Source organism: Heterocephalus glaber, unplaced genomic scaffold, assembly GCF_053883595.1.
Source record: "Heterocephalus glaber isolate CG9 unplaced genomic scaffold, H.glaber_assembly_v1.0 deba00000594, whole genome shotgun sequence".
Taxonomy (NCBI): domain Eukaryota; kingdom Metazoa; phylum Chordata; class Mammalia; order Rodentia; family Bathyergidae; genus Heterocephalus; species Heterocephalus glaber.
Genome location: NW_028258151.1, coordinates 32340310 through 32366842, shown reverse-complemented (window position 1 = coordinate 32366842; position 26533 = coordinate 32340310). Strand labels below are relative to the sequence as shown.

The 26533-nt window shown below is 60.7% G+C and overlaps 2 protein-coding genes and 1 long non-coding RNA gene across 27 annotated transcripts in view; 1 reads left to right on the top strand and 2 right to left on the bottom strand.

Annotated features, from left to right (window-relative positions):
* Positions 1–3795: 3795 nt before the first annotated feature.
* Positions 3796–11889, bottom strand: LOC147829565 (uncharacterized). 2 transcript variants are annotated; one of them, XR_015449027.1, is made up of 2 exons: positions 10949–11889; positions 3796–4169 (listed from the first exon to the last, which is right to left on the bottom strand). It is a non-coding gene; the product is annotated as an uncharacterized LOC147829565 (long non-coding RNA). The 2 variants fall into 2 exon arrangements; XR_015449026.1 differs by lacking the exon at positions 10949–11889 and adding an exon at positions 9647–10934.
* Positions 11890–12009: 120 nt separating this feature from the next.
* On the top strand, positions 12010–23254 carry Tp53i11 (tumor protein p53 inducible protein 11). 6 transcript variants are annotated; one of them, XM_013074860.3, is made up of 8 exons: positions 12010–12192; positions 19460–19506; positions 19701–19854; positions 20206–20264; positions 20411–20459; positions 20759–20855; positions 21293–21394; positions 21536–23254. In XM_013074860.3, exons 3-8 carry the CDS (start codon positions 19726–19728, stop codon positions 21667–21669), a joined length of 570 nt encoding a protein of 189 aa, XP_012930314.1. In that variant the 5' UTR covers positions 12010–12192; positions 19460–19506; positions 19701–19725; the 3' UTR covers positions 21670–23254. The 6 variants fall into 6 exon arrangements, with proteins under 6 accessions (XP_012930314.1, XP_004852037.1, XP_012930315.1 ...); XM_004851980.4 differs by having other exon boundaries at positions 12012–12192; positions 19460–19502; XM_013074861.3 differs by lacking the exon at positions 12010–12192 and adding an exon at positions 12279–12815.
* Tspan18 (tetraspanin 18) overlaps positions 23181–26533 on the bottom strand; it is a 124463-nt gene continuing 121110 nt past the window's right edge. For all 19 annotated transcript variants that reach the window (XM_087205650.1, XM_087205651.1, XM_087205657.1 and 16 more), the window contains one exon: positions 23181–25608. In XM_087205650.1, the coding sequence (XP_087061776.1) occupies positions 25561–25608 (48 nt within the window). In that variant the 3' untranslated portion in view covers positions 23181–25560. The remainder of the gene's footprint in view (positions 25609–26533) is intronic.

The window sequence follows — 26533 nt, the reverse complement described above, 5'->3', positions numbered from 1 at the left end:
AGACAGGGGTCTATGGGGGAGGCAGGAGGCAGGCAGCCCAGTGGGGCAGTTTAGACATCTGGGGACTTCTGGAGTTTGGGAAAAGGCGAGCTGGGAGGAACTGGATCGGAAGGAGGCTGGGGCCCTGACCTGGAGCCTGGAAGCCTGGCTCAGCCCCACTACAGGCTGCTGGACGCATGCTGCTCCCAGGGGCTGCTGGACCCCAGGTGTGTGGTGAGGGTCAGGGCTGTGGCTGAAAAGGATCTTGACAGCCCCAAAGTGGTGAGGAGCCCTTGCTCGGGACTGCCGGCTGGTGGCTGACTGCCTGGAGACAGCTGGCAATAATACTGGTGTAAGGGTGGCACCAGGGGCCTGGCACACATAGGCCCATGGCCCAGGACATCTGCACCTGTCCAGGAAGGTCCCGTCCCACCTGGGAAGTGTTCAGAAAAGACGTGACCAGCAAGGCCAGTGGGACAGTTGGCCCGTGTGAGGGAGCGGCTGGTGGCCCACCCTGGCGGGCAGACACGCTTGGGGACTCAGCCTTCGCCACACCAGGGCCAGTCCCTCCGGCCAGGGCGTGTGTTCTAGTCTATTACTGGCCAGTGGATAAATAATCCAGAAGCCTTGCCAGGATCTTTACCCTTTAAGGGAATGAAGCTCTGTTGCTTTAGGGAGAGGAAAAAGCCTCTCCGGATGACGGAAGTCAGCACCAGGGAAGTTCTAGCCCAGGTGCTGTCACAGAGTGAGTTAGACAGATGGGGCCTAGGCCAGTGGGAGCCCGAGGACCCCCAGGAGGCCCCTCATGCTGGCAGGCAGGGCCCAGGAGTGTGGTGCCACCTGGACAGTCACCGCAGGAGAAGCCAGTGTTGCCCACGCCAGGCCCTGTGCTGGCTTCTCCATCCTGGCCTGGGTATCTCCTCCTAGTCAGTCCCTGCCTTCAAAGCAGCAAGAAATGTCACTCATGCAGTCCAATCTATTTACTCATTTATCAGTAATAATCATGCATCGCTGACCTAACCTACAATGTCACCACACATGCACAAAATATAAATCAAACAGAAAGGATAAGCTGGGAGTGTAGCTCAGTGGTAGAGCTCTTGCCTAGCATGTACAAGGCCTGGGCCCAGCACTGCCAATAAATAGATAATTAGGCCAGGGATTTAGCTCAGTGGTTCCGCTGCCTGCCTCGCAAGCATAAGGACCCGCGTTCAATCCCCACTACCAAAAATAAAATAAAATAAAATAATATTTATAAATGTCATAATAATTGACTGTTTTTTGCTATCTTGAGCTAGGCTCATGGTCAGGACCATTACTGTAGTAGATATGTTCTTATTTCAAGTCATCTTCTCCTTTCTGGTTTAAATTTGGGGGCCACTTTCTTGCAAGATCCCGTTGAGTGTCACTGGTTTTACCTTGTATGTGGTTGTCTACAGCAGGGACCAACAGGAGGGACAGGCAGGTCAGATGCCAGGTCCTTCCTTGACTTGTCACACCTGTCCTGCATTCAGGACTTTTTCTCTTTGTTCCGTTTCCACTTTCTGTTCAGGTCCTTTGTCGGGGGGAACTGTATTCTGCCTGACTTGTCTCAGGTGAACACAAAACTTTTTCAAAACGCTGACAGCAAGGGAAAGGTCAGGCCTGCCAACGTCCCCGAAGGTCCAATTCCCACCCTGCCCTGGAGTGTGGTTCCCAGGAAGACCAAATACGGACATGGGACCAAACTATAAATACTGGAAAAGCTGAATCCCTCCCCCTCTGGTGTGAAATGGAAAGAGGAATAAAATGTTTAATGTTTCTTTCCCCTGGAAAGGACTTTAAACTGTTTGTGGGGTACTTGGCCCCCACTTCCCCCAGCCCCACAGGCTCCCCTCACCCTGGGTGTTGGCTGTACCATCAGAGGGCCGGGGTCAGCCCCCATCTAAGGAACACCCCTGCCATATTTCTCTGTCCCAGAGCATCCCTGGAACCTTCAAGGCACCTGTCACCCTTTGCCACCACATAAATCTGTTCCTGGACCCTGCAGAATCCTCCCTGGAGGCCCCATGCCTGCTATGCCCACTGTCATGTACCTACTGCATGCCCCAGGTATACTGTAAGTGCCTGGAAGTAAACGCATAATGAAATGAATACATGAGGTCTGGAGGGACACACAAAAGCTCACCTGCCCTAGGTGTGCCCCTCGGTGGTTTGAGACACAACTGCTCAGGAGACCTAGCCTCTGCCCCTCCGCCCCATGGGGCCCTCCCTCCGGGGCAGTGTGTGGAGCCCATCACCGTGGCTTCCTGAAACAGGGGCCCTGGCCCTGCAGGTGTGGCTGTTCCCAGACTGCCAGCTGCCACCAACCCAACAATCCCCTGCTCTGCACCTGTGCCAGGTGGAGAGAAAGGGAAACCTGCCCAGCCGGAAGTTCAACTTTTCCAGAGGCCCCCAGGGGGCCCTTTCCCCAGGCTCTGGGACAGTCCCCGAGGCTCTTGTTAATGTATTCTTAAAGAAAAGCTGGAGTGGGGCAACGCCCGGGCACAGAGAGTTCCTCTCTCTTGACGAAGAAAGGCTGGCAGACTGCAAAGCCCTGGCACAGGGTGACCTCCCATACCAGAGGCGGGGGAGCCGCCAGGCAGAGGCGGGGCTGGGCCTGGGCCTCAAGGCTCTCAGAGACCTCAAGAGCAGGGCAGACCGGGGAGGGGCCCACTGGCACCCCAGAAACCCAGGCTCCAGGGCCAGCTGTGCCCCCGGCTGGCTGGGTGGTGCGGGTGAGGGCTCCGCCCCTTCCCTGGCCTCAGTTTCCCCACCAGCAAACTAGCTGGACGTAGCTCTGAGGGCCCTGCCAGTTCCAGCTGAGGCTGCAGTTGCCACCGGCTTCCCACTGCTCCCTGTCCCACACAGCATGCGTCTGGAACCTGCTAATCCCTTCCACTCCCTTCTTCCTGGCTGCTGTCCCCAAGGGTGGGTTGAGAGGCCTCCTCTCCCAGGAAGAGGGGACTTTGTGACTTCGAGGGGGGAGGGCCAGGCCATCTGTTCTGCCAGGCAGCGCTGGACAGAGAAGCCATTCAGTGGCCTGCATCTGCCCTTCCTGGCCCAGCCTGAGCAGACAGACGGGCCACCTACCATGCTCCACGGGGTCCCAGCGTCTTGGGCCCAGCCTGAAGGGGAGGTGGTGTCGAGTGCCCTCCCCATGGTGAAGAGGTCAGCTTGACACCTCCTGGTCCTGGGCCCAAGTGCCAAGCCCTGGGCCCCAACCCACTGCTGCTGCCAGCCAGCCCACCCCAGAGCCACTGCCAGGGCCACCACTCGGATGCCACATGCCCCCTCGAGGACAAGCCAGGTCAGGCTGGCCCAGGAAACTGCAGGCAGCTCGGATCCCTTAGGGGAGAGGGGGGTTCAAATGCAGATTCTGGGGCCCCAGCCCCACAGAGCCAGACAGGGTGGAGGCCCTGTGAATCTGCATTTTAATAAACTTTGCCCATGAGTCTCCGAAGGTCTTGCAGGGAGGCCCCTTTATTTCTAACCTGGGTAGCAGTGGAAGGTCTGTGGCCAGGGAATAGGGCAGAATTGTCCCCATTCAACAGAAGAAAGCGAGGTCCAAAGGGGCGGTTTCCCACGGCACATCTCACAGGGTAAACGTGGCCAGGGCCAAGGTGGTATCCTGGCTTCTGGACATCAGCCCCTGTCCCGTCCTGGGGGACATGGGGGCTGCCCCTATACACTCCCCTCCCCTGCACAGGGACACCGAAGGTCTTCAAAAGGCTTCGGTGTCTCCCCTTATCCCCAGTGACTCCCAGATAAAAATAACTCTAACCAGAAGAAAGTGAATCAAAGATAGCAGCACTTTAATGCATTAAAGAAAAAACATGTTAAATTGTTTAAAAACATCTCCCCTCCCATGACTGGTAGCCCCGCGTCTGCGTCTGGGTACACAGGGGTGTCTCTGCTCATGGTCACCCCCAGGGCCTGGTCCCTCCCCAGCACCTGTGCCGTCTCGCCGGGTGCCCCTCAGCACTGATGCGCCCCTTGGGGAGGCAGCTGCTCCCCTCCTGGGATCCTTCGTGGCAGAGCACGCTGGGGAACGGAGCCTCCAGGAGGGACTGCTGGGTGTCTTCCAGTAAGTCCTGCAACCTCTCTGAGCTGTAGGAAGGTAACAGCTGGAAGCTGGGACCCTCTGGGCACTGGGTTCCTCCCATGGGTTCCTGCAGGAAGAACGTGTCCCTGGAGGAAACCGAGCCAGCTGTGGGCGCTCCCGGGAGAATCAGAGATGAAGGCGACTCGAATGGGTCCCTTTGGGCTGACACTATCCCTCCCATTTCACAGACAGAGAGGCTGAGGTCGTGGTACGCAGTGAGCCCCTGCGCCCGCCCGACTCCTCCCCAAGTCGCTGGCCCTTGGGTTTTTCTTTGCAGTTTGCATTCACCACGCTGCCGCCGCCGGGGGAGGGGGAGAGGAGCTGAAGCGCAGCAGAAGGAAGACAAAGAAGAGGAGAGCGGGCGGAGGGCGAGGCGGGGCGGAGCGGAGAGCTGCGCCCTGGGATTTCTCAGTCTGTGAGGCCCCCCTGGGCCCCTCGGCCGGCGGCGGGCAGCAGGTGTGTGGGGTGGCTCAAGGGTGAGCAGCCCCCGCCCGCCCGCAGGCTGAGGACCGGGATCCGAGGCGGTGGGAAGGCGGGGCCACTCTCCCTTCAGCGCACTCTGCAGACTCCTGCCAGGTCGCCACTCGCCCGGCACTGTGCCAGGCACAGAGCCGCAGCCGGGGGTGCTGCAGATGCCTCCCTTCTCCGCCAGATTACGGGTGTCTCGGATGCAAAACTGGCTGGGGGTACCTCTCATCGTGCACTGTATTGTAAGGATGTGCTTGTGTGTCTGCTCCTTCCTTTGTTCCAGCCGGAACCGTTGAGAGTTCATTACAAATCTTGCAGATCCTGGTGGCCTGGACCCTGAGGCTGCAATGTACGACTGCACGGGCCATGCACTGCCCCACTCCACCTGGGGTAGTAGCAGCCTGTGGCCCTGCTCTACACTATCAGTTGTGATTACTCACTATCTCTCTCTCCTTACATAACATGTAGGGAGCAAGGTGCTGAGAATTCAGTGCTCTGTGAGGGAGAAAGGAGGCAGATGAAAGAAATGGGCCTGTGTAGAACATAAAGGTACTCTTAGATGGTGACACACGCTGTCAGATCAGCAAAACCGGGGAAGGGACTGAGTAATGGGGTGACCTGCCAGCTGAGACCACGAAGGCTTGCAGGGAACAGCATTCCCAGCAGAGGGAACAGCATATGTGAAGGGCCCGAGGCAGAGACAAGTTCAGTGGACACAAGAAACAGGAAGGTGGTTTCAGTGTGGCTTAAGAGCTGGGAACCTTTAGGAGGAATGACAGCATCCCTGGGGTGATGGTGGCATGGGGCTGGGGAGATGAGAGCAGCCAAGCTGGAGAGGGACAGAAATGTGGGCCACACTCACTGCTTTCAGTATTATTATTATTATTACTACTACTATTTTTACTCATGAGTACAGAGCATATTGACAGCCTCTCTTCTTGATTTGTGAAATCCACTATCCTCGCCCCATTTTCCAGCTGGGTAAACTGAGACTTGGAGAGGTGCTCAAGTCCTCTTGGCCTGGAGGAACCCTGCAGGAACTTTCTCCCAGCCCCAGTGTTCCCCTGCCACCTCCTCTCTCCAGAGCCCCAAGAAGGCCTGGGCAGGTTCCCCCCACTCCCCTTGAGAGCTACTGGTGCACAGCTCGGGCCCAGCCCGGGGAGCTCACATGCTAGACTGGCAAGCGCAGGCTCCTTCTCTCGAACACAAGGCCCTAAAGCAATCTGGCCAGTGGGCTCAGAAACCAGGGCCCTGTCTTCCTCCATCCCCTTCCTCAGCCCTCCCCCAGGAGGACCCCAAGAGCCCGGGGTCGGGAACAGGAAAGGCAAATGGAGAACTGCCCTGGAAGCTACAGAGTAGAGACTGAAAAACATTATTGAGTGCCTACTCTATGCCGATCCTTAACTATTTTTTGTTTCTTTGAGACATGGTCTGGCTATGTACTCTAAGCTGGCCTTGAACTATGTAACCCTGGTCTGCCCTGAACTCTTGGCACCCCTCCTGCCTCAGCCTCCTGGGTACTAGAATTACAGGGATGGGCCACCCAGCCCAGCACGATCCTTAACTGTTTTTCATCTAATGATCAAAATCCTGTGAAACATGAGCTGGGGTTGGCCTCAGTGGGAGAGCACTTGTCTGGCACTCACCAGACCCTGGGTTTGAGTCCTAGCACTTCAGAATGTAATGGTGACAGTGATCCCAAGCGAGGCGTCAGGAGCACAGGACCCAGGTCACGTGTGAACTGAGGCTCTGCCCCTTCTCTGTGGGTGACTTAGGGCTGGGGCTGGAGGGCAGAGCCCGGGAAGTGGGCATTCACTCCCGCAGGTGCCTGGCTGGGGTGGGTGAGGAGGTAGGAGGCAGAGTCTAGGACCACATGGAGCAGACAGATGACAGCGGCTTGCAAGATGCTGGGTGGCAGCTGCTCTCACCTGGTGCTCCGGAGCTGGAGCGGGCCGAGGCTTCCTGGCAGGAAGGCCTCTCAGAGGGGAGACTGTGCTGGGTGGCACAAGGGTGTCTCTCAGGACTAGGGGCGTGGGAGGACCAGGGTGTTTGAGAAAACTGAGGCAAAAGTTGATGCATGGTGATTACAAAGGCTCCTTGCAGGATCTGAGCTTTGGAGCTGACAAACCTGGAGACTAAAATCCTGCTGCAAACCAGGCGTGGTGATGCAGGCCAGCCATCTCAGCTCTTGGGAGGCTAAGGCAGGAGGACTGCTGCAAGTTTGAGGCCAGTCTGGGCCCCGGAGTGAACTGTCTCAAAAAACCCCAGGAAGCAATAAAATAAAATCCCAGTGCAGGAAGCCAGCCCCGGGCCTCAGTTTCCCATCTGAAGAATGGGCCATCCTATAGACACTGCCAGGAGTTTGGTCTGTGGGCTCCCGGAAGTCTCGCATCTCATATGGCACTGATCCTTCCTCTGCCATCCCCCAAGGCAGGGTGACGGGGTGGGGGGTGGGGATCCCCGGAGACCGAGGGTCTGCCTGCCAAGGTCCCTTCGTCCCAGGGCGCGGGGTGCAGCCCGGCTGGCGGGGCTCCTCGCTGTCCCAGCCCACCCTTGGCCCAGCCTGTGCTGGCTCCCAGTAATTACGTAAGGCGGCCTGCGGTTCGGCGCGCGGGAGAGGCCGCCTTTGTTACTGCGATCCGCCTCGGCAGCCGCCCCGCGAGTATTAATAACCCGATGCGCCCGTCTGCGCTAGCTTCGTGCGGATCTGCGCAGGGGCGGCTGCAGGGACCCACGCCCCGCCGCCCCGCCGCCACGCGCGCACAGCCGGGTCCCTCAGGACCCAGACTGTGGGCCCCAAGATCACCTCGGAGTCTGCTTTGCAAACTCTAAAGCAGAGGTTCTCAATCTCGGCTTTTCTCAGACTCCCTTGCACGGCTGGAGGGCGGGGGACACAGGTCGCGCCCGGGCTCTGTGCGCTGAGCTTGGACTAGAGCGCCTCACCGCTCAGGGCACCTGGAGAGGAGATCCTCTGGCACATGTTCCCGTGGGTCCTGGGCTGGCGGGTGGCTTCCCTTCCCAAACACGGAGCAGCACTGGCGAGGGGCCAGCAGTCCCAGGCCTGGACAGCAGCAAAGCCAGAGTCGCCTGGGGCTGTGGGCTGGACGTTAGGGTCCCAGTCTCCAGCTGTCTAGGGTGTGATCTTGGTCCGAGTTATGTAAAGCAGCGGGCCTCAGTTTCCCCATCTATAAAATGTCGCTCAGAATTTGGGTGCTGGTCTGCTCAGGCTGCCGCTCAGCCCAGGTATGAGGTCCGAGCAGCGCCCCCAGCTGGGAGGGGCGTCCCTGTGGACAGATACACGCACCCTCTGCGCCCCCGGTCGCTGCTGCTCCCCCATCAATCATCACTGGACCCCAGTGAGTCAGGCTGGAGCTTAGGACACGTGCACACCTACATCTGATTCCAGCCCCCACCTCCTGTGTGTCACCATGCTTTCCCTCCTTCCCTCTGACAAATGAGCATCTTGGGGCTCAGAGAGGCCAAGTGACTCACCTAAGGCCCCAGAGCCAGTTAGCAGTAGCCCAGGGGCTTGAAACTCAACCCTGGGCTAAGGTCCCCGAGCTTTTCCATCTTCCTTTGGGGAGACCCAGTTCTCTCTCCCACAGGTAAGGAGCAGCGTGACATTCCCTGGTCGCAAAGCAGCTACACCATCGTGGTGGGGATGAGTCACCCAGGGGAGGGTGGGGGTGAGGGAGGCGGCCTGGTCAGTCTCCCCAGGGAGGCAGCCACGTGGGGAGTCTGCCTGAGGTCCCCCAAACCGTGCTGAGCCCAGAACCACAGGTGGGGAGGATCCAGAGGACTCCCTGGCAGGTTCAGGGGAAAGGAAGTGAGTGGAGGCCAAAACTGGGACCCGGAGGAGTTGTGAAAGCCCCGTCCTCTGTCCTCTGCCTGGCTCCAAGTCCTGGGAGGTGGCAGCTTCCTCCTGGGCCAAGATGGTGCTGTCACCCACCCTGGTTCGACAGCTCCCACCCCCGCACCACCCTCTACTGTTTACAAAGCAGCAGTGCCCCAGGCTCTGTGCCCCTCCTGGGTGGCCTCATAATGGCCTCAACAACATGGCGTCCTCTTTACACACTTCCAGTAACCCCTGCCAGGTCAGCTCTGTCACTATGCCCATTTTACAGACAAGGAAACTGAGGCTCAATGAAAGGAAATCACAGCCCATAATCAGGATTTGGATCTAGGTCTGCCAGCTCCCAAATCCCAGGGCTCAACCACAAAAGGCCTCTGACAACATCTTCCTCCTGTCTACTGGGTCCCCATCCCCAGGGAGAGGGTCACAGCTGAGACCTCTGTCCACAGCCAGGCCCTGGCTGGCTGCTCCCCAGCCTCTCCTCCATGTGGGCGCTATGCAAGGAGCTTTGAAATCCAATCGCATCCTCCTCCCTCAGAGATTCCCAATCCACAAGTGGTTCTGACCACCGACGCTGGCAGTCGCTGTCCCTCTCGTCCCCCACTCCTAGCACCCACCCGCGTGGGCACAAGCACAAACACACGGCACGCACGTGACACTCTGTCACGCCAGGGCACGAGGAGGCGCTGCCTTCCTGGGAGGGAGCCCGGGCAGATGGAACAGCAGCTGGTCCCTGCTGGTGGGTGGCTGGGGGCCTGACCCCCACCTGCTGGCTCCACACCTGCCCCGCCCCCACGCCTGGGACTTTCAGAAGCAGAAGCAGCAGCAGCAGCAGCAGCAGCAGCCTGTGACAACAGGAACCTGCCAGGCCTTTTATCCAATCACCTCACTTGACTCACAAGCTCCGAGAGGCAGGTATTCTCTATTTCCATTTTCCAGGAGCAGCAGTGGGTCACATAGCTAAGTGAGGCACATAGCTGCTGTCCCAGCCCTCTGTCTTGCACTTAGTTCATGCTCGCTTGCTCCTTCCTTCCTTCCTTCCTTCCTTTTCTCTCTCTCTCCCTCCCTCCCTCCCTCTTTCTTTCTTTCTTTGTTTTAATGGCACTGGAGATTAAACCCAGGGCCTTTGTTCTGAGCTGCATCTCCAGCCCTTCATATTTTTCAGACAGTCTTATTAAGTCACTAAATTGCCCAGACTTGCCTCAGCCTTGCAATTCTCCTACCTCAGCCTCCCAAAGCGCTAGGTTCACAGCCGTGCATCACCACGCCAGGCTTCAGTTACTGTTCTTTCTCCGCAAATAGCCAGGACTCCTCGAGGTCAGCACACAACCAGAGAGGCAAGCTTGCTTACTCTGCCTGGTGGGAAGACGAGGAAGCCTGGAGAAGCTCAGGGCCAGGTGGCAGCGTGAGGCCTGTTCTTGGCCTTGCTGTAGAGAAGTGTGTAGGGAAGAGGACATCAAGGGGCCTCAGTGGGTGCCCAGTGGGGAAGGGATGGGCTCTCACTTCTCCCCCAGCCCCCATGTACTTTTTCCAACGTGGAAGGGGCTGTGGTGGTGGTAGTGAGTGCCCTGTTCCTAGCAGCATGCAAGCAGAAGTCAGGAAGAGCAATGAGAAAGACCAGAGGAGGGACTTATACCGGCTGTGTGTATAGCCTTTGAGCTCCGATGTCCTCTGTCCCCCAGGCCATTAGCTGTAACCATGAGCTGTTCCCCCTCTGCCCTTGACTATCTGGATCTGCATCTGTCTCCTAGGAGGCCAGAGCTCTCCAACAACAGGGACAGTGTCCCGTTCACTCTGAGGTCCCTGCACCCAGCATCTTGCCTGGGATGGCCGGCAGCCCTGGTCCAGTCTGTGCTCCAGCCTCCCGAGGATGGGCCAGGGAAACCCAGAGCACAGTGCACATTCCAGAGCTCAGGGCTGTGCACACTGAATGCCACCGTTGGTGTGAATCGTTCCTCTGGTTTCTGCTTGCACACTGCTAGTGATGGGGAGCTCCCTACTGCTAACTCCAAAGTTCCTCCTCTCAGGAGCCACACACTGTTAACCAACTCATTCATTATTAGCTGTCACCAGCCGGGTGGGGTGTTCGGCTGGGAGTGGAGCTGGTGGCATGGGGTCCGAGCTTAGTCACTTCGGTGATCGGGATGGGAAAGTCACTGTGTGCTTGAGGTAAGCCAGGACTGCTGTTTACTTCCTTGAAAAGCACCCCGCCAGGTCCAGCTCAGCAGAGGAGTCTGCCCGCCTGTTGGATCCCAGGGCCTGGCACAGTCTGCGCTCAGTGAGCTCCAGCTGCCGCTGTTACCTCGAAACTTCCCAACAACGGTAGGCGCTTCCTGCTGCGGGCACCCCATTTAGTAGATGAGGAAACAGGAATTTGGCAACCTGCTTGCCCCAGCCTCTTGTTCCTGAATCATAGGCAGCTGCCGGGCAGCTGTCCGGGTCTGCTCGTTAACCCTGAAGGATCACAGACTTGCATGTCCCAGGCCCACCTGGCTGCCCGGCTCCTCCCTGTCCTACTTCCTCACCGTGTGAAACGGCGTGTGTCATCGCCAGCCCTGCTTTCCTCTTCCCTCCGCTCAGCCCCCTCCAGGCCCACTGTGGCTGCCATCAAACCAGGCGACAAGACCTAGGGGTGGCAAGAAGGACACACACGTTGTTGACCATACGGCGCCCGCCCGAGCCCAGAATCAGGCAGGGGAGGCTGTGTTTGTAGGACCTGGTGCTCTTAGGCTGAAAGCTTCCCAGAGAGCCTCCAGGAGCCCCCAAACCCGACCTCACTCCCACAGCAGGTGCAGAGATAAAAGGCCTGGCAGCTGTGCCCCCCACAAGCCTCCAAGAGCGCCAGATAAAATCTAACCCGGTGACAGTACAAATTATTACAGTAACATCAGCATCGCTATGGTTGGATTTAGGATGGGGATAGAGGAGGTGGTGGTGGCAGGCTCCTGTAATTTGGCAGTCACCTGCCAGGGGGAGGCTGGGCCTGAAGCCTGAGGCTAAATGAAACCAAATATTAAAGACCACAGTCTGTAAAACAGCAGGAATCCTATCGCCCTCTTAGGATGTTGTGCCGACAGATGAGTTGGAACTCATACTCGGGGCTTAAGTCCTTGGGGTCCGGCAAGGACCAAGTGGGGGCTCAGCAAACGGTGACCGTGGTCGAAACTGTGTTATTTCGCACTTGGCTGTCGCTACCTGACCGGCCAAAGCTGTCTCTTCGACTGTAGACGCAGCCGAGGCCAGGTCATTCAAGACGGCATGATCTGCCAATTCGCGGGGTGTTTACAGTTCCGGGAGAGGGGTGGTGTCTGAAGAACTTGCCAAGAAAGTGCTCCGGGGAAGCGCTGCTCTGCACGCTGGGCGTCCCAATTCCGTCCGTCCGAGTTAGGGTCCTAAGCGCTTCCAGCGCCCCCCCCCCCCCGCAGACGGCTCCCCGAACGCCGCGGCCGGAGCACTGGGCGCCCAGTCCCCCAGCCCCTCTGCACCCGCCCCGGCGGCCACCTCGGGGGCGAGGCAGCCCGGCGCGTGGGAGGGGACGGCGCGCCATTGGCTCGCGCGCGGAACTAGAGGAGGGACCTGCGGGGCCGCCAGACTCAGGCGAGCCTAGCGGCGCAGGAGTCCGGCCCGCCCTGCCCTGCCCTGTCCTGCCCTGCCCTGCCCTGCCCTGCCCTGCCCTGCCCTGCGCGGCGCGATGTGAGGCTCCGAGGGTCGCAGGACCGCCCGGCACGGCCCGCCAGCCCCACGAGCTCGGGGACCCCACGCCGGGAACGTAAGTCCGCGCCCCGGCGCCACCGTGCGCCTCGCACTTCCCCGGCGCTGCCGGCGCTGCCTGTGCTGCGCACGCAGCCCGCGGGCTCCTCCGGCCACGGGGACAGCGGGGTCCTCGAGCGCGCAGCCGGGCGCCGGGACAGCGGGGCACTTTCGGGAGCTCCTCCAGCCGCGCAGGACGCGGTCCGCTGCCCCTTGCGCGTGTCCCCCGCGCGCTCTGCTCCCCTTGACTCGATTTCCCTGAGCTTGGCTTCTGCCTGCGTCGCCTCCTTCCTCTGGGACTGTTTACTGGCTCTCGGGCTCGCGCACTCTGCTTCGGAGCTAGAGAGAAACACAGCTCGAAGCTGTTTCTCTCCGGCCGGCCGGGGTCTCCGGCGTCGGCGCTCGGTTCTGTCCCCTCCCCCCTTCCCCACCGCACCCCCTCTCGCCTTTGTTTCCCGGCCGGAGGAGCTCGCGGTGCAAACTTGCGAGTTCCGCGGGCTGCGCCCCCTCAGGGCCGTGGGGCGAGGCGGTGGCGGAGTTCCGGTCGCCCCCAAGTCTGGCGTGACCTGCCGGTAGAGGGGCGGGAGGCCGGCCAGGAGCAGCCGGGGGATCAGAAAGTGGGGGAGTGTCTGGACCCCGGAGGTAAGGGGAGCCCGGGGGGAGGGGCAGGGCCGGGAGCGACGCGGGTTCCCGGGCTGGAGGGGAGGTGGCAGCGGGCGGGCGGCGCCGGAGCCCCAGCCCGGGGTGGGCAAGGAGGCGCAGGTGCAGCGCGACGCCCCCCTCTGTCCCCGAGCGTCTAGGACGGGCCTGATCGCCTCGCCCACCCCGGCGCGCCCCCAGGCCGGCCCTCGCTGGGGTCCCCTCCCTCGCCCCCACCCAATCGCTCGCTCCTGCCGCCACCTCCTCGCGGATTTCTCCGCCGAGCGCAGGAGGCGGGGGCAGGAGGCTGGGAGGCCGAGAACCCCGGGCTGCCCCAAGCCCTGCGCAGGTGGCCAAGGCCGCCCCAGCCCCACCGCCCGCGCTTCCTGTTTGGTTTCTTTTAGACAAACTTTATGGCCTACGGGGAGAAGTCCCGGGGCGGCAGGATGCTCGCTTAAACTGTGTAGCCAGGGATCGCCACCTCTGGTGGCCTGCAGAGAGGGGCCTGCGACCAACAGCCCGCAGATCCCAGGAATACCGGGGTCGCTTTGGTGAAAAAAGGACACTGGTTGTCCCTTAGCCGCCGCCCCAGACTCAGCCCAGGGAAGGAGAGGAGGGTTTGGGGCTATTAGAGAGCAAGAGTGTCTCGCGTCTCGTTTGTCTCGTCTGTGAAATGGACCGCCCGCCCCTCAAGGTTCTCCTTGGCCCCAGCGTCACAAGAGCCAGCTGCCCTGGCTTCTCTTCTCCCCACAAGCTTCCGGTTTCGGGATTTCCAAAGGTGGCTGTCCCCTCCTGCTGGTCCACCGCCTGACTGTTCTCTGCAAAGGCCAGCCCCCCCCACCCCCAGCCGTCTCCCAGCCTAGGTTCTTCTGGTGCCCCTCTGCGACAAAGGGCACCCCCATGGGGATGGGGGGGCTGGGACGAACCCCTCCTCATATTCACCCAGTAGTCTTGGGCTGCGCTTTACTTTTGCTTATAGAGCAAAATATTGGGGGGGGGCATCACCTCCAAAAGGACTTCTTGAGCAATGTGCCTGCCCCTTTCCAGGCACTTGGGGCGAAAGCTGGGGACCAAATAAAGTCTCTTGTCCCCAGGGAGCTGACACTTAAGGGGGCTGAGGAAAAAGCAAGTAATCAATAAGCAAATTATGTAGTTCACCGGAAGTTGAGGGGAAAATGAGGAATGTTGGCGTGTAGAGGCCAGAGAGGAGGCTGCCACATTAAATAAGGTGATCCTGGAGGCCTCCCAGAGCAAGTGACTTTGAGCTAAGGCTTTGAGGGGCTGAGCTGTGCACAGAGCTGTGGAAAGGAGAGGTGCTGCAGAGAATGACTTGTGCAAAGGACCTGGGGCTGCAGGGTGGAGAAGGGGAGGGGAAAGGATCTGACAAAAGGCTGGCTGGGGAGGGAGGGAACCCGCAAATTTCAGACAGGGACATGACGCTCAGAGGACATCTGTCACCCATGACACAGCCCAGAAGTGTGGTTCTGACTCCTAGCCCACCATGCTTCCCCTGTACCCCTGATCTCAGCTGCTCACCCCCCCCAGGGCCAGGCCCACCTTGCAGGGCAGCAACCCAGGCTTAGTGTACTGAGGGTCCCTGTCCTTGTGGTCCTGCCCACCTGTAGCCATGTGCTCGGGCAGCCTCTTCCTCCTGGCCCAAAGTAACTGCTGTCATCGCGCCTCCTTCCTTCGGCCGCCTCCTTCTAAACAGCTCATTCTGTACCAGCATGGAATTCCCAGAAGGGGACTGTTTTGGTCCAGGGGAAACTGAGTCTCTTGCTCTGAAAATAGCAATAGCAGCATTATTATTGAGCATTTACTACAAAGCATGTAGTGGTGCAGATGTCTTTTGTGTATCTGCTCATCTGTGAGACAGGTGTTATTATTATCGTACCCATTTAACAGGCGGGCAAACCGAGGCCCAGAGGCAGCAACCCAGGCCCAAAGCCACCCAGCAAGTGGGGGGCGGAGCCAGTATGTAAGTACAGGCCCTTGGCCTGCTCCTTTAGCACCCGAGCCAGAGCCCCAATGTGGGGAAGACCCTCAGCCCCAGACTGGGGTGGTGGCCTGTCTCGGGCCTTGGAAAAGCACAGCGACCCTTGCGCCTGCCTCTGGGTGTGGCCAGAAGACACCTCATCACTGACTTCTGAAAAAAATGCGTGTGACTTGGCGGAGTGTCCCTTGAAGGAAATTCCTTGTTCCTCTCCTGGCCAGCACAGGGGTGAGGTGCTGCTGCTTCTGCTTCTCCCAAGAGCCCCGGCCCCACGGGATGCAGGATCCAGAAAGTCCCCATGATGATGACGGCACAGCTGGCCCTCAAGGGCCCTGACACGGTCACCAGGCTGAAGGGAAGGCAGGGGTTGAAAGGACAGGAATTCTGCACGTGCCCACCCCTCAGGAGTGACAGTCAGACAGGAAAGGCCCTCTGGGTGATTTCCGGTGGGGAGGCCCGGTGTCCCCTCCCGCCCTCCCTCACGCTCTGCTGTCAGCAGGGAGGAAGTGTTTATTTTGGCCCCTGAAGCTCTGGAGATGTCTGTGAGGAAAGTTGGGCTTTCCTCTGCCTTTTGGGAATGGAGAGGAGGGGAGCAGTAGGGACAGAATTGTCCCCTGGGGCATGGGGACAGGGCAGCTGGAGGCAGGGCCTGTCCTGGGTGGCAGGAGAGGTTTGGAAGCTGGAACCCAGCAGGGCCTTGGAGACCACACTCTGCTTTTTTAGACAGGGAAACTGAGGCCTGAATTCAGGCCCTGGCTTGCCAGTGGCATGGAGTCTGGTGGCGGCCCCAGCTGTCCTGCAGCTCCCCGAGTCAGGACAAACCCTGTGCGCCCAGCTCCGGGCTCCCATTCCTGGATATGCTTGGAAACGGGGTTGGAAACCTTCTCTGGACTCCGGAGCGTTCTCCCTGGGAAGGGCTCCAATGGTGTCCTCTCCTGCCTGGCCAGCTGTCCTCTGTCACCCTGGCTTTCTGCAGCAGTGGGCCCAAGGCCAGTGGTGACATGGAGCTGGGAGAGGCCCCCATGGGGCAGCCTGCTCCAGCCTGCTCTCGAGGGACAGGCTTGTCAGCTGCTTGCCACCACCAGGGCGCCCCCAGCCTGGCCCGGGAACCCCACAAGGCCTGCGCCCAGAGGCAGCTGTGTGTTGTCCTCTGCAGCAGTTGCGCGGCACCCCTGGGCCCTGCGGCTTCTAATGCCCCCACCCCCGGCCTGGTGATTGAGGGGTCCCCCGGCACAGCAGGTCAGACCCAAGGCCTTGGCCAGGACTTGTGTGAGCCCCGAGCCCGGGCACAGACTCAGGACCCCCATGGCAGCCCCGGAGATGGGCCCCCTTTGCTGAGCCGCGGTAGTGGGGTCCTGACTGGGGCTTTAGATGCGGGTCTAGAGCCGCGGAGTCCTTCTGCCCGCACTGCAGCCAGGGCCTCCCAAGGCCGCCTCCCTTTCTGCCAGACGCCTCTTCCCCGGGTGCTGCCTGGTCCCGGACCCCACTTCCAGCTATTCTGTGCCCATGAGATAACAGAACAATGGGCCCGAGCTGCAGCCTCTGCCAGGGCCGCCACCCAGGGCAGGCGGACCCCAGTGGTGGGCTCGCTGGGGCCACCGTGGGCGAGATGGGGGAGATCAAGCTCACCAAAATGTCCCCTCCTTTTCCTTGACCACCACACAGGCGCACACACTTGCCGGCTCCTCCCAGCGCAGCCACTTAAAGCACTGTTCACAGCGGGCTTGGTTTGTATCCTAGCTCGACCACTTAGCCCACGAGCCACTCAGATGTGCCACTGGGCCTCAGTTTTCTCATCTGTAAAATGGGAGTGAATATGGCCATTCTCATAGGTGGAGGCCACACAGGGGCCGCCGGTGTGGTCGTGGTCACAGCTGCCCTGCGCCAGCCCCAAGACAGATGTGGCGGGGAGCTGGGAACAGGTGTTGGCACTAGCTGGGGAGGGACGGTTGCTGCCTCTGGTTAGCCTGCTTTGGAAGGGAAGCGGCTCCCTGGCGGAGGTGCTCAGTACAGTGACTTCCCCTTGAGTCACCAGGATGCTGGCAGCTGGCAGAGGTTCTGGTCCCTTCCTGCCTCCGTCCCTCTCTCCGGGCCTTGGTTCCTAACCTGGTCCTTCTGGGCAGTCTCCCAGACAGGACGAAGCGGAGCGGCAGTCCCTCTGTTTCTATGGAAACCAAGCTTCCTGGAAGGATGGGGGAGCCGGGGGAGTCCTCAGGACCTGCAGGGGAGCGGTGCCCCGGCCCGTCCTGCTCAGCTGCTACCTGGGGCCCGGCTTGGCGGGCACCCATTTATGTTATTGGTCACCGTCCTTTGTGTGGCATATACTGGGTGCCAGCCCCTCATGGGCAGTTCTCCGTATTCCACATCACAACGCTGGGAGCTGAGGAGAAGGAGTGGTCAGTTTCACAGATGAGACATGGGGGCTTAGAGAGGTTAAGTGACTTTCCTGAGGTCACAGAGCAGTGAAGAGAAAGAGTTGGCTCTGAGCCCAAGTTTTCCTAGTCATTAAGAATGAGACCCCAGCCCCACCCTGGCATCTTTCCCTGACTCGTGAACCCCTGGTGAGCCCCTCTCTTCCCGGCTTGGGTCACTGCAGGGCCCTCGCCTGGCTTTGCCTTACTGTCCCTAGGAGCTACTTGGAGGTGCGTCCTTTGAGGCCACTGCAGGGGGAGGGTGGGGCAGGCCCCGGGTGCCCCATTTTGGCCTTCACAGGGCTCGAGCAGTTCTTCCCCGTTACGATTCCGTCCAGGCAGAAGCCATAGAAGCCCGGCCTGTGCCGTGGGGGCAGGGTCGGCCCAGTGTCCCCACTGCTGCCCTGGCTGCCCCTGAGCCTGGAGGTGACGCAGTTTTTCCAGGGCCACCTGGGCCCCGGGGATGGTCAGTTTCCTGCCCTGTCCAGCCCTCCCTCGGGCCTGTACCCGTCATCCCACCCCTGGGGCCAGGGAGGCTGCTGCTTCTTCCGCCTGCGGCACCGAAGCACCTACTGTTCATCCAGCCCCATCCAGAGATGCCAGTGAGCACAGCCAGGCTGGGCCCTCCCAGGACGCCACGTGGCAGGTGGAGAAGGGAGGCAAGCGGAGGCCGGGCCCGGCCCGCTGGGCAGGCAGTGGCCCATGGGTACACGCATGGACAGCCCCAGGCCCTGGCCACTATCACTTCCGCAAGGTGGGCCTTCTCTTTGCCCCCCGTTTTGTAGGGGGAAATTGAGATCAGGGGTCTCATCATCACAACGTCCTCCCGAGGTGGGACCACTTCTTTTGGCAACTTCATACGGGGAAACCGAGGCATGGAGAGATTAAGTTCTTGCCTACAGGTACACAGCTAGGAGGGGTAGATCAGGACTAAGCTCTCAACTGCCTGGTGAGAAGAAAAGGGTGAAAATAAAGACCAACCATGTGGCTGTGGTGGTGAATGTCTGTAATCCCAGTACTCTGGGAGGCTGAGGCAGAAGGATCGCAAGTCTGAGCTCAGTGTGAAGGCCCTGGGTTCAATCCCCAGTACTGCAAGATAAATAAGCAAATAGCAGTGGGCCACTGAGTCCTGCAGCCTGGATGGATCTCCAAGGCATGGCACTGAATGGCAGAAGCTGCGGTGAAGGTCGTATACTTTATGACTCCATTTATGTAACATATTTGAGGAAATCAAAACAGAGCCATAGTGACACAGAACAGACCCAGGCTGCCAGCAGGGGCGCCGGGACAGAGCAAGGGCGTCTGTGGGGTAATAAAACTGCCTCGTCCTGAGTTGGAGGTGCCGGCTATGCAGGTCACCCGCATGCTAAAATGTACACAGCTTTGCGACAACACGTTAAGAAAAAGGGCAGAGGGAGGGCGGAAGAGGAAGGGGGAGGGCCAAGTGACACCCGAGGGCCAGGGGGCCGTGGCTCGTCGGAGACGCTGGCAACTGCAGCTCCTGCCTGCCTCCTGGAGGGCGGTGGCTGGCACCTGACGTGGGACAGTGCCGTGGGCCCTGGGGGTGCCATGGCTGACTGGCTCTGCCGAGAGACGTGACCCAGTGCCTCTGTGAGCCTCCTGAGGGTGACTGGAGTGTAGTGGGGAGGGCACAAGAACAGCACCTGGTCCTGGAGATGAGGGCAGACGTCTGCTGTCCCTGCCAAACCTGCACCTGTCCCTGTTTATTGTGTCTAAAGCCACTGTGTGCATGCACCCCCTACCCCGTGGGATTCTTTGTTCTGGCCTTTGTTTGCTTGGCTGTTTATTTAAAGCACTGGCAGGCTTGAGGCATGCCTATAATTCCAGAACTCTGGGAGGCTGAGGCAGGAGGGTCAAAAGTTTGAACCCTGTCTCAAAAAATAAAAAAGGGGCTGGGTAGTGAGCAAGGCCTGGGTTCCACCCTCAGGATAACAAAAATTAAAAAAAAAAAAATGCTGAGCTGGTAGGCTTGAAGAAGGAGGTGACGTGGTGATCATTGTGCACCTGGCCAGGCAGCCCTCATGGGGCTCAGAGGCTGGGATGGGCCTGGGGACACAGGGTGCTGGGTGGGAAGGGCAGGCAGCTTCTGAGCCTGCAGGCCAGGGCTGAGGTTATGCAGGCTGGGCCTCCAGGGATCTGCAGAATGGGTGGAAACCGGGACCACCCTGCAGGGCCTGTGATGGAGGAGCCCTGACCCCCACCGCACCTGTGTCCTCTCCTAGACTGTGCCCCTTAGACCAGGACCCGCACAGCGCCTGGCTCACAGTAGGTGCCCGCTGGCCCCCCCCGGGGGGGGCGCTCTGGGAAGGGGCGGGGCCTGGGCAGGGGACCCCGCCTCCCTGGTTCCCCACTTAACGTGTCCGGGGCCACCCATCCCCTGCCCTTCCTGGGGTCCTGAGGTTGGAGGGGGTGGGCCGACTGGGGCTGTCCAGCTGGTGACCCGGCCTGGCCCTGTCCACCCAGCCCCTCTGCCGGGCTCCGGGACGCGATGGCGGCCAAGCAGCCCCCGCCTCTCATGAAGAAGCACAGCCAGACGGACCTCGTGAGCCGCCTGAAGACTCGGAAGATCCTGGGCGTGGGCGGAGAGGACGATGACGGAGAGGTGCACCGCTCCAAGGTGGGTCCCACCTAGGAGCAGAGCTGCTCCTGCAGTGGGTGCGGCGCCAGCCGCTGTCGGAGCATTAACCTGGCTGCCCCAGAGTTGTAGATTCAAGGATGTACCCATTGTACGGGTGAGGAAACAGGCTCGGAGAGGCTACGCCGAGTTCTCAAGGCCACGCAGGCAGGTGGCAGGAACAGGCTTCACGCCCACATCCGGCTGGCACTGAGCTCTGGTTCTTAGTCCCCACATTTCCAGCTTCTCTTAAACTCGGTGCCCAGAGGAGGGAGGAGAGGGGCAGCCTCTTTCGCCAGCAGGGGAACCCAGGCAGGTCCCAGGGAGCGCCTCTGACCCCCGTTGTGTCCACAGATCAGCCAGGTCCTGGGCAACGAGATCAAGTTTGCCGTCCGGGAGCCCCTGGGGCTGAGGTGAGCCCTGAGCTGGGTCTTGCTTTGGGGGAGGACAGAGACCCCACTTGGGATTCCGTAGTGTTACCGCCTCCTCAAACCAGCTGTCGGGCGCGAGGGGACGTCCCAGGCGGGACAGTCCTGACCTCCCTCTCCGCCCCTCCCAGGGTCTGGCAGTTCGTGTCCGCTGTGCTGTTCTCCGGCATCGCCGTCATGGTGAGACCCCGCCCCCAGCCCCGGCACCTGGCCCTGGGCGGGACGGATCTTACGCAGTCAGTCGGACTGGCGGGACCTGGACTCAGAACTGGACTGAGGCTGTCCGAGGGCCCCTGGCTGCCCGCACATCTTCGTGCCCGCCCGGGACCACCCTAGTCCCCGTCTGTGGCCCTGAGAACCGCAGAGTCTCCTGTCCTGGGGCGGAGGGGCGGGGCGGCCCTGAGGTCCCTGGCCTGGTCCTGGGGCTCTGAAGAAGGCGCCCCCCCAGCCTTGCCTCCAGCCCCTCCCACTGTGCGCAGGCCCTGGCCTTTCCTGAGCAGCTCTACGATGCTGTCTTCGACGGAGCCGAGGTCACCAGCAAGACCCCCATCCGCCTCTATGGGGGCGCCCTCCTCAGTGAGTGCTGCTGGGGGTCCTGGGGAGGAGCGGGTGAGGGGACACAGGTCCTTTGCCGGCCCTGCCTCCCAGGCGACTCCGCTGGGTGTCTGTTGCCACCTGGCGGCCGTGGGTGGCACACACCCGTGGCGGTGGCTTGAGCGCTGGGGTCCCAGGTCCTGCCGCACAGCCCAGGCGAGGAGTCGTCTCAGTCGCAAGGACGGAGCCAGAGCTCGCCCCCCCCCGCACCCCGCTAATGGAGTTGGAGTCCTAGCAAAGGAAGGGACTGGCTCAGTGTCCCACAGGGCCTTGCCAGTGACATGAGCGGGCTGACGCTGCAGGGTGGGACCCGGCAGGGCAGGCAGGGGCCGACAGACCAAGACCTCAGGAGTGTGGGTTGGGCAAAGGGGCACAGGACAGAGGGAGCAGGCTGTCCCCTCCGCACTGTCCCCGAGCAGGCATCTCCCTGATCATGTGGAATGCACTCTACACGGCTGAGAAGGTCATCATCCGGTGGACGCTGCTCACGGAAGCCTGCTACTTCGGAGTCCAGTTTGTGGGTGAGTCCTGGGTGGCCTGTGGCAGGTTGCCAGGGGGCGAGGGCCATAGCAGGGCTGTGGCTTGGTGTGGCTTCCTGTGGGACAGGGCGTGGGGCCATAACCTCCCCTCTGACTTGTCCCCTCCTGGCCTTTCTCCCTCAGTGGTCACTGCCACGCTGGCCGAGACGGGCCTGGTGTCGCTGGGGACCCTGGTGCTCCTGGCCAGCCGCTTCCTCTTCGTGGTCATCAGCATTTACTACTATTACCAAGTCGGCCGGAAGCCCAAGAAAGTCTAGCAGGTCCAGGGACCTGCGCATGCTGGGCCCGGGCAGCTCTGGGGCATCTGTTCCCCCTTGGGTCCTGGAAGGCAGCCCCCCATCCTGCCCCAGTGCCCGCAGGCAGGCAAGGTGAGCCCCTTCCCTCCTGGGCTTCCAGGCTCACAGGCCAGTTGGGGAGATGGGCATCTGCACCCCACTTCCTTACCCTACACAGGGATGGCCCCTTTTCTGGGATCCAGAGCCCCTCCACAGGTCCCGACCGGAGAGCAGAGTCTGAGGTGTGCCAGGGAGCCCTCTCTTTCTTGTGAGAGCCTACACACTGCCCCCAGCACCCCTCAGAACTGCCCTGTATGTCTGGACAACCCTAGAGCAGGACCCTGATCCCCCACCCGCAGCCTGGGCACCCCACGTGCGGGGCCCCTGAGTACCAAGCACACGGGCACACGCCCTTCCCATGCCCGGCCGAGGCAGCTGGCCCAGAGTTGGCACCTCCCTCGGGCCCACCTGCACAGACTTCCTGTCCCCACCCAGACCCCTCCTCCAACTGGCCGGGTGCGGAGGGGCCTGAGCTCCCTAGCCTGGAAAGGGACACAGATGGCAGCAGGGGAGCGGTCTGAGGTGATAGGTGGTTTTGGAGATGAAGAACAGTTGTTTCCCCTTGTCCCTGTCCCATCCTCCAGGGCCTGGTTCCCCTCTGGCTGCCCCCTCCCTGGGGACTGAACCCCTGGCCACCTCCAAGGCTGGCTGGGCAGGGTTTTGTGCCCCTCCACAGTGGGGTGAATAGAAGTGATTAAGCCAGCCACTTCCTGTCACCTCCCCTTCTCCAAGACATGGCAGGGCAAGAGGAGACCTTCCCATCTGCAGCCAGTGACATGTGCATGCCTGGTGGAGGAGTGGTTCCACCAGTTACGCAGCTGAGAGGCCTGGCAGGGCCTGAGCTTGCACTGGGCCGAGCAGCATGGAGCATGGACTTGGGAGGCCCCTCTTGCCTGGCATGCTCTGGACGCTCGTCCCTGGAGCCCCACTGCTCTCTGCCAAGCCCTGGGCAGGCAGGAGCCACTGTCTCTTCTGCCAGCGGGCAGTGCCTGCAGCCAAAGCCCCAGACCCATCTGTGCCAGGCCTTGAGGCCCAGCTGCCCCTCAGTGGGGTGACACGTGGCTGCTGTCCGGCACACTGAGGTTGCCTGGGCAGCAGCCCTGCACGGGGCATTTGGTGGCTGAGACAGCCAATCCCACAGCTGTGAGGGACAGCAAGGTGTTGTGGCCCCTGCCTCTGGAGTGGTACAGGGTCCTGGGCTGCCCAAGCCCTGGCAGACGTGTGGGGATGGAGGACATTAAGGCAGGGAGGACTGGAGGTTGGAAGGAGGCAGTGGCGCAGGGCAGGGCACCCCGTGCCTGGGGAGGGAGCCAGGCAGGCCCCCCACTGCCACTGGTTTGGGGCGCCCTGGCCAGCCCCTCCCCTCAGAGCCCAGCACCCTTTATCCAGCTTTGGCCACCACTTGGCCACCCCACTCCTGAGTCAGGACCACCTTTATTCACGGTCACTATTTATTCCTCGTTCCTTCTTTTTGTAAGAAACAGTCACAAAAACCAGTGCAAAACCACCTGTGTGGGCGTCCTGTTTTATATTACAAAACTGCTCTTGATATAGAATATAAAAGGGGGGCTCACATGGGAGAAAACCATGATAAATTAGCTCTGCTGTCTGCTGCAAGGGACATTTACAGATTTCAAAATAGACTTTTGATGTGTGACCCACTGAGAGGGAGGAGAGTTGCGGCCTCGGCTGGTTGGGGGATCTGGCCTGGAACCCCTGAGCACGGATGGAGGGACATAGCGTGAGGTCAGATGCCAGCAGGGCTTCCGGGGAGGGTGCAGACCCCTGCCCTCGCCCTTTGACATGCCCGTCTGTCTTGGCAGCTAGGGCCTGCTTGGGCTTTTGCGCTAATTGGCCTTGGCACCTTGGGGAAAGCCTTTGGGGATGAGCTTACCTTGGGCAGAGGGTGCCCGTGACTACGGCGGGGCTCAGTCCTGCCTGGCTGGGGTGAGGTGAGCTTGGGTTCAACCTCAGAGCAGCCATTTGCCTTTCCAGGAAGCTGGGGCTAAGTGTGTCTAGGAACCATGGGCAGGTCCCCTGGATCCTGGGGGCTCAGCCTTTAGGGAACACATAGCATCATTTATGGTGATGCCAGGGCCAGCTGTTAAAGGAACAGTTTACAGAGATGGAGCTTGGAGATGAGGGAGGTCAAAACGGCAGGGGACACAGCTGGGTACATCTGACAAGGGGCAGGAAACAGGCAGGGGGCACTGGGCTCTAGACTGCAACTCTCTTCCAAGTGGCTGGAAAGCATGACAGGAGGCTGGGCACGGGGACAGGAAATGAGTTCTAAGATCTGAAGAGGGACAGGGAGAGGACAGCAGATACCATGCTGTTCCTCCTGTGCCCATGGCAGACATCACTAGTCACACTCAAGGCACCTGCCAGACATCATTAATCACATTCAAGGTGCCCATCAGACATCACTAGTAGGGATTTCACTGCCTTCTCCCACTGGGCACAGACCAAACCTCGGCGTCAGCACAGCCCCCTAATTATCAGGGTGGAGGTATCTCCCAACACTGGTCTAGAGGGTGAGGCTCGTATGTTTGGGGGCATTGTATGGACAAGAACCTCTGAGTCTATGGGGAAATTTCTGCCTGAGCCTGGAGGCAACACAAATGTCCTGTGGACAGTGAAAGGACAGGAAACCGTGTCACAGCAGAAATGGCTGAGATGCCCAAGGGTCCTTCAGCCTGCAGACGAGGCTGGGGGGAGTCATCATGCAACCTGAACACTCCAGAAAGGAGGGACCGAACGGAGGTGTGGGCAGAACCACAAACAGGAGCCTCTTCTATCTGGTGATGCCAAAGAGCAGTCCAGAGGCAGGAGGGTGCCTGGGGAGGTAGTGAGCTCTCCATCTCGGGAGGTATGCAACAAGGTGGAGAATGCGTGGCAGGAACCTTGCAGGACACATTCAAGCCTCCATTCTGGGAGGGGAGAAGGAGAACAGGATGATCCTGGGGGCTTCTTTCACCCTGAGAGTCAGGGATCTGGGAAGAGGCAGGGGAGAGGAGCAGTGTGGACAGGGGATGTGACCCATGTACATGTGAGGAACTCAAGACAAGGAGGCAGGAGCGTCGCAGACTCCTTCGCTGGAGAGCTGGGAGGCGGTGGTTCCTGGCCAGCTGGAAACTTCCGGGGCCCAGAACGCCGAGGCCACAGGGCAGTGTGACAGCAGGTCTGCTGGAGTCCTGGGTGCAGTGACAGCAGCCTGGAGCCGCCCGGGCTCTGTTCACAGCTGCCAGCCATGCTGTGTGACTGCGGACAGCTCCCGGGCCCTCTCTGGGCCTGTGTGGTCCGGCAGATGGGAAAGCAAGGACTCTGCCAGCGGAGCTGCTCCCAATCCAGCGTCTGCACGCAGTCCCCTCTCCGCCAGCCGGAAACGGGGTGGGGCAGCTGTCAGCTTCCCGGAGACCAGGCACGGCCCCTAGAGATGGGGCCGCCCAGTCTCCCTGAGGGTTTGGGAGCTGTGGCTCCTCGTGGCCGGAATCCTTGATTCCTCGGCGGCAGGGGAGGACAGAGTCTGCCTGGGCAGGGTCCTGGCACGGTGTTCCTCTGGTCCCCGGGGCAGAGGGCATCACAGGTCAGTGCTGGGGTCCTGTCGTGAGCCCGTAGTCCCTGCCCTGGAGTCCAAGTGAGGCCACGTCCACGTTTCTGTCTTCATTTTGTTTAAAAAAATTAGCTCTGCGCCCGCCCTTTCCCGGGCCACTGGCTGGAGCGTCCTCTCCTCCCTGGCGAGGGGATGGGGTGGGGAGGGAAGGGCCGTGGGCGCCGGGCAGCGCTGGGCGGGGCGTCTCCAGGCTCCACCCTCTACTGGATGCCCCGGAAGAGGCACATGGCGAAGATCATAACAAAAAGCTGCAAGAAAGCAGGGTGACCGGTCAGGCTGGGCCCACAGTGTCTAGGTCCCCCGGAGGGGAAGGGGCCACGTGCTTCCGGGTCACGCTCGGGCAGCAATTCCTGACACTGGTCCCCCAACACACCGCATTGGCCTCCTGAGAAGGGGGGGCTCTCGAAGCATAGAGTCATGGGTTCAAATCCAGCGGCTCCCTTTACCAGTGGTGACTTTGGGCCAGGTGCCTCCCTTCTCTGGATTTGAGCATGTATTGGGAGCTTATCAGGTGCCAGGCCCGCTTCCAAGTGGTTTCCCAGAAAGCTTTCTGCAGACCAGGGAGCAAGGCAGAGAGGGTGCATAGCTGGCAAAGGCCACACAGCTGCAAGTTTGGGAACTAGGGTTTGAGTCCAGGCGTGGTGACCACAGATCCCACGCCCGGACCCCGGCATCCGACTTCCAGCTCCCAGGAGGGGCTGAGATTTAAGTACCAGGCAATTATTTACCGGTGTAACGTGGCACGGTAGCTGCAACCTTCCCAGAGTCAAGAGCGGAGCACAAGGGCCCTGGGGTGGGGGGCGGCAGAGACTCCGACTCGGGGTCCCCTCTGACCAGATTTGCTGATTCCCCACCCCAGCCCCACTGGAGCGCATCCTGGCGCATCACAGATGGCCTGACTCCAGCCTGGGGGGTGCGAGGCCCTGGGTGGGGTGCGTGAGGGCAGCAATCAGAGTACAGATGCCTCCCTGAGACGGCACGCAGCCCTGGGCACTGACATTGCCACGACGCCCGCCCATGAGCTGGCCACTGGCTCTGCGCGCGCACACGATTTCCCCCGCCCCCGTGCAACCTGTCTGCTTCCCCTTCATTGAGGCCCCTCCTGGAGCCCAGCAGGGGTGGGGTGAGCAAGGCTCAGGTTCCCTTCTGAAGCAGCCAGTTTCAGGGTGGAGG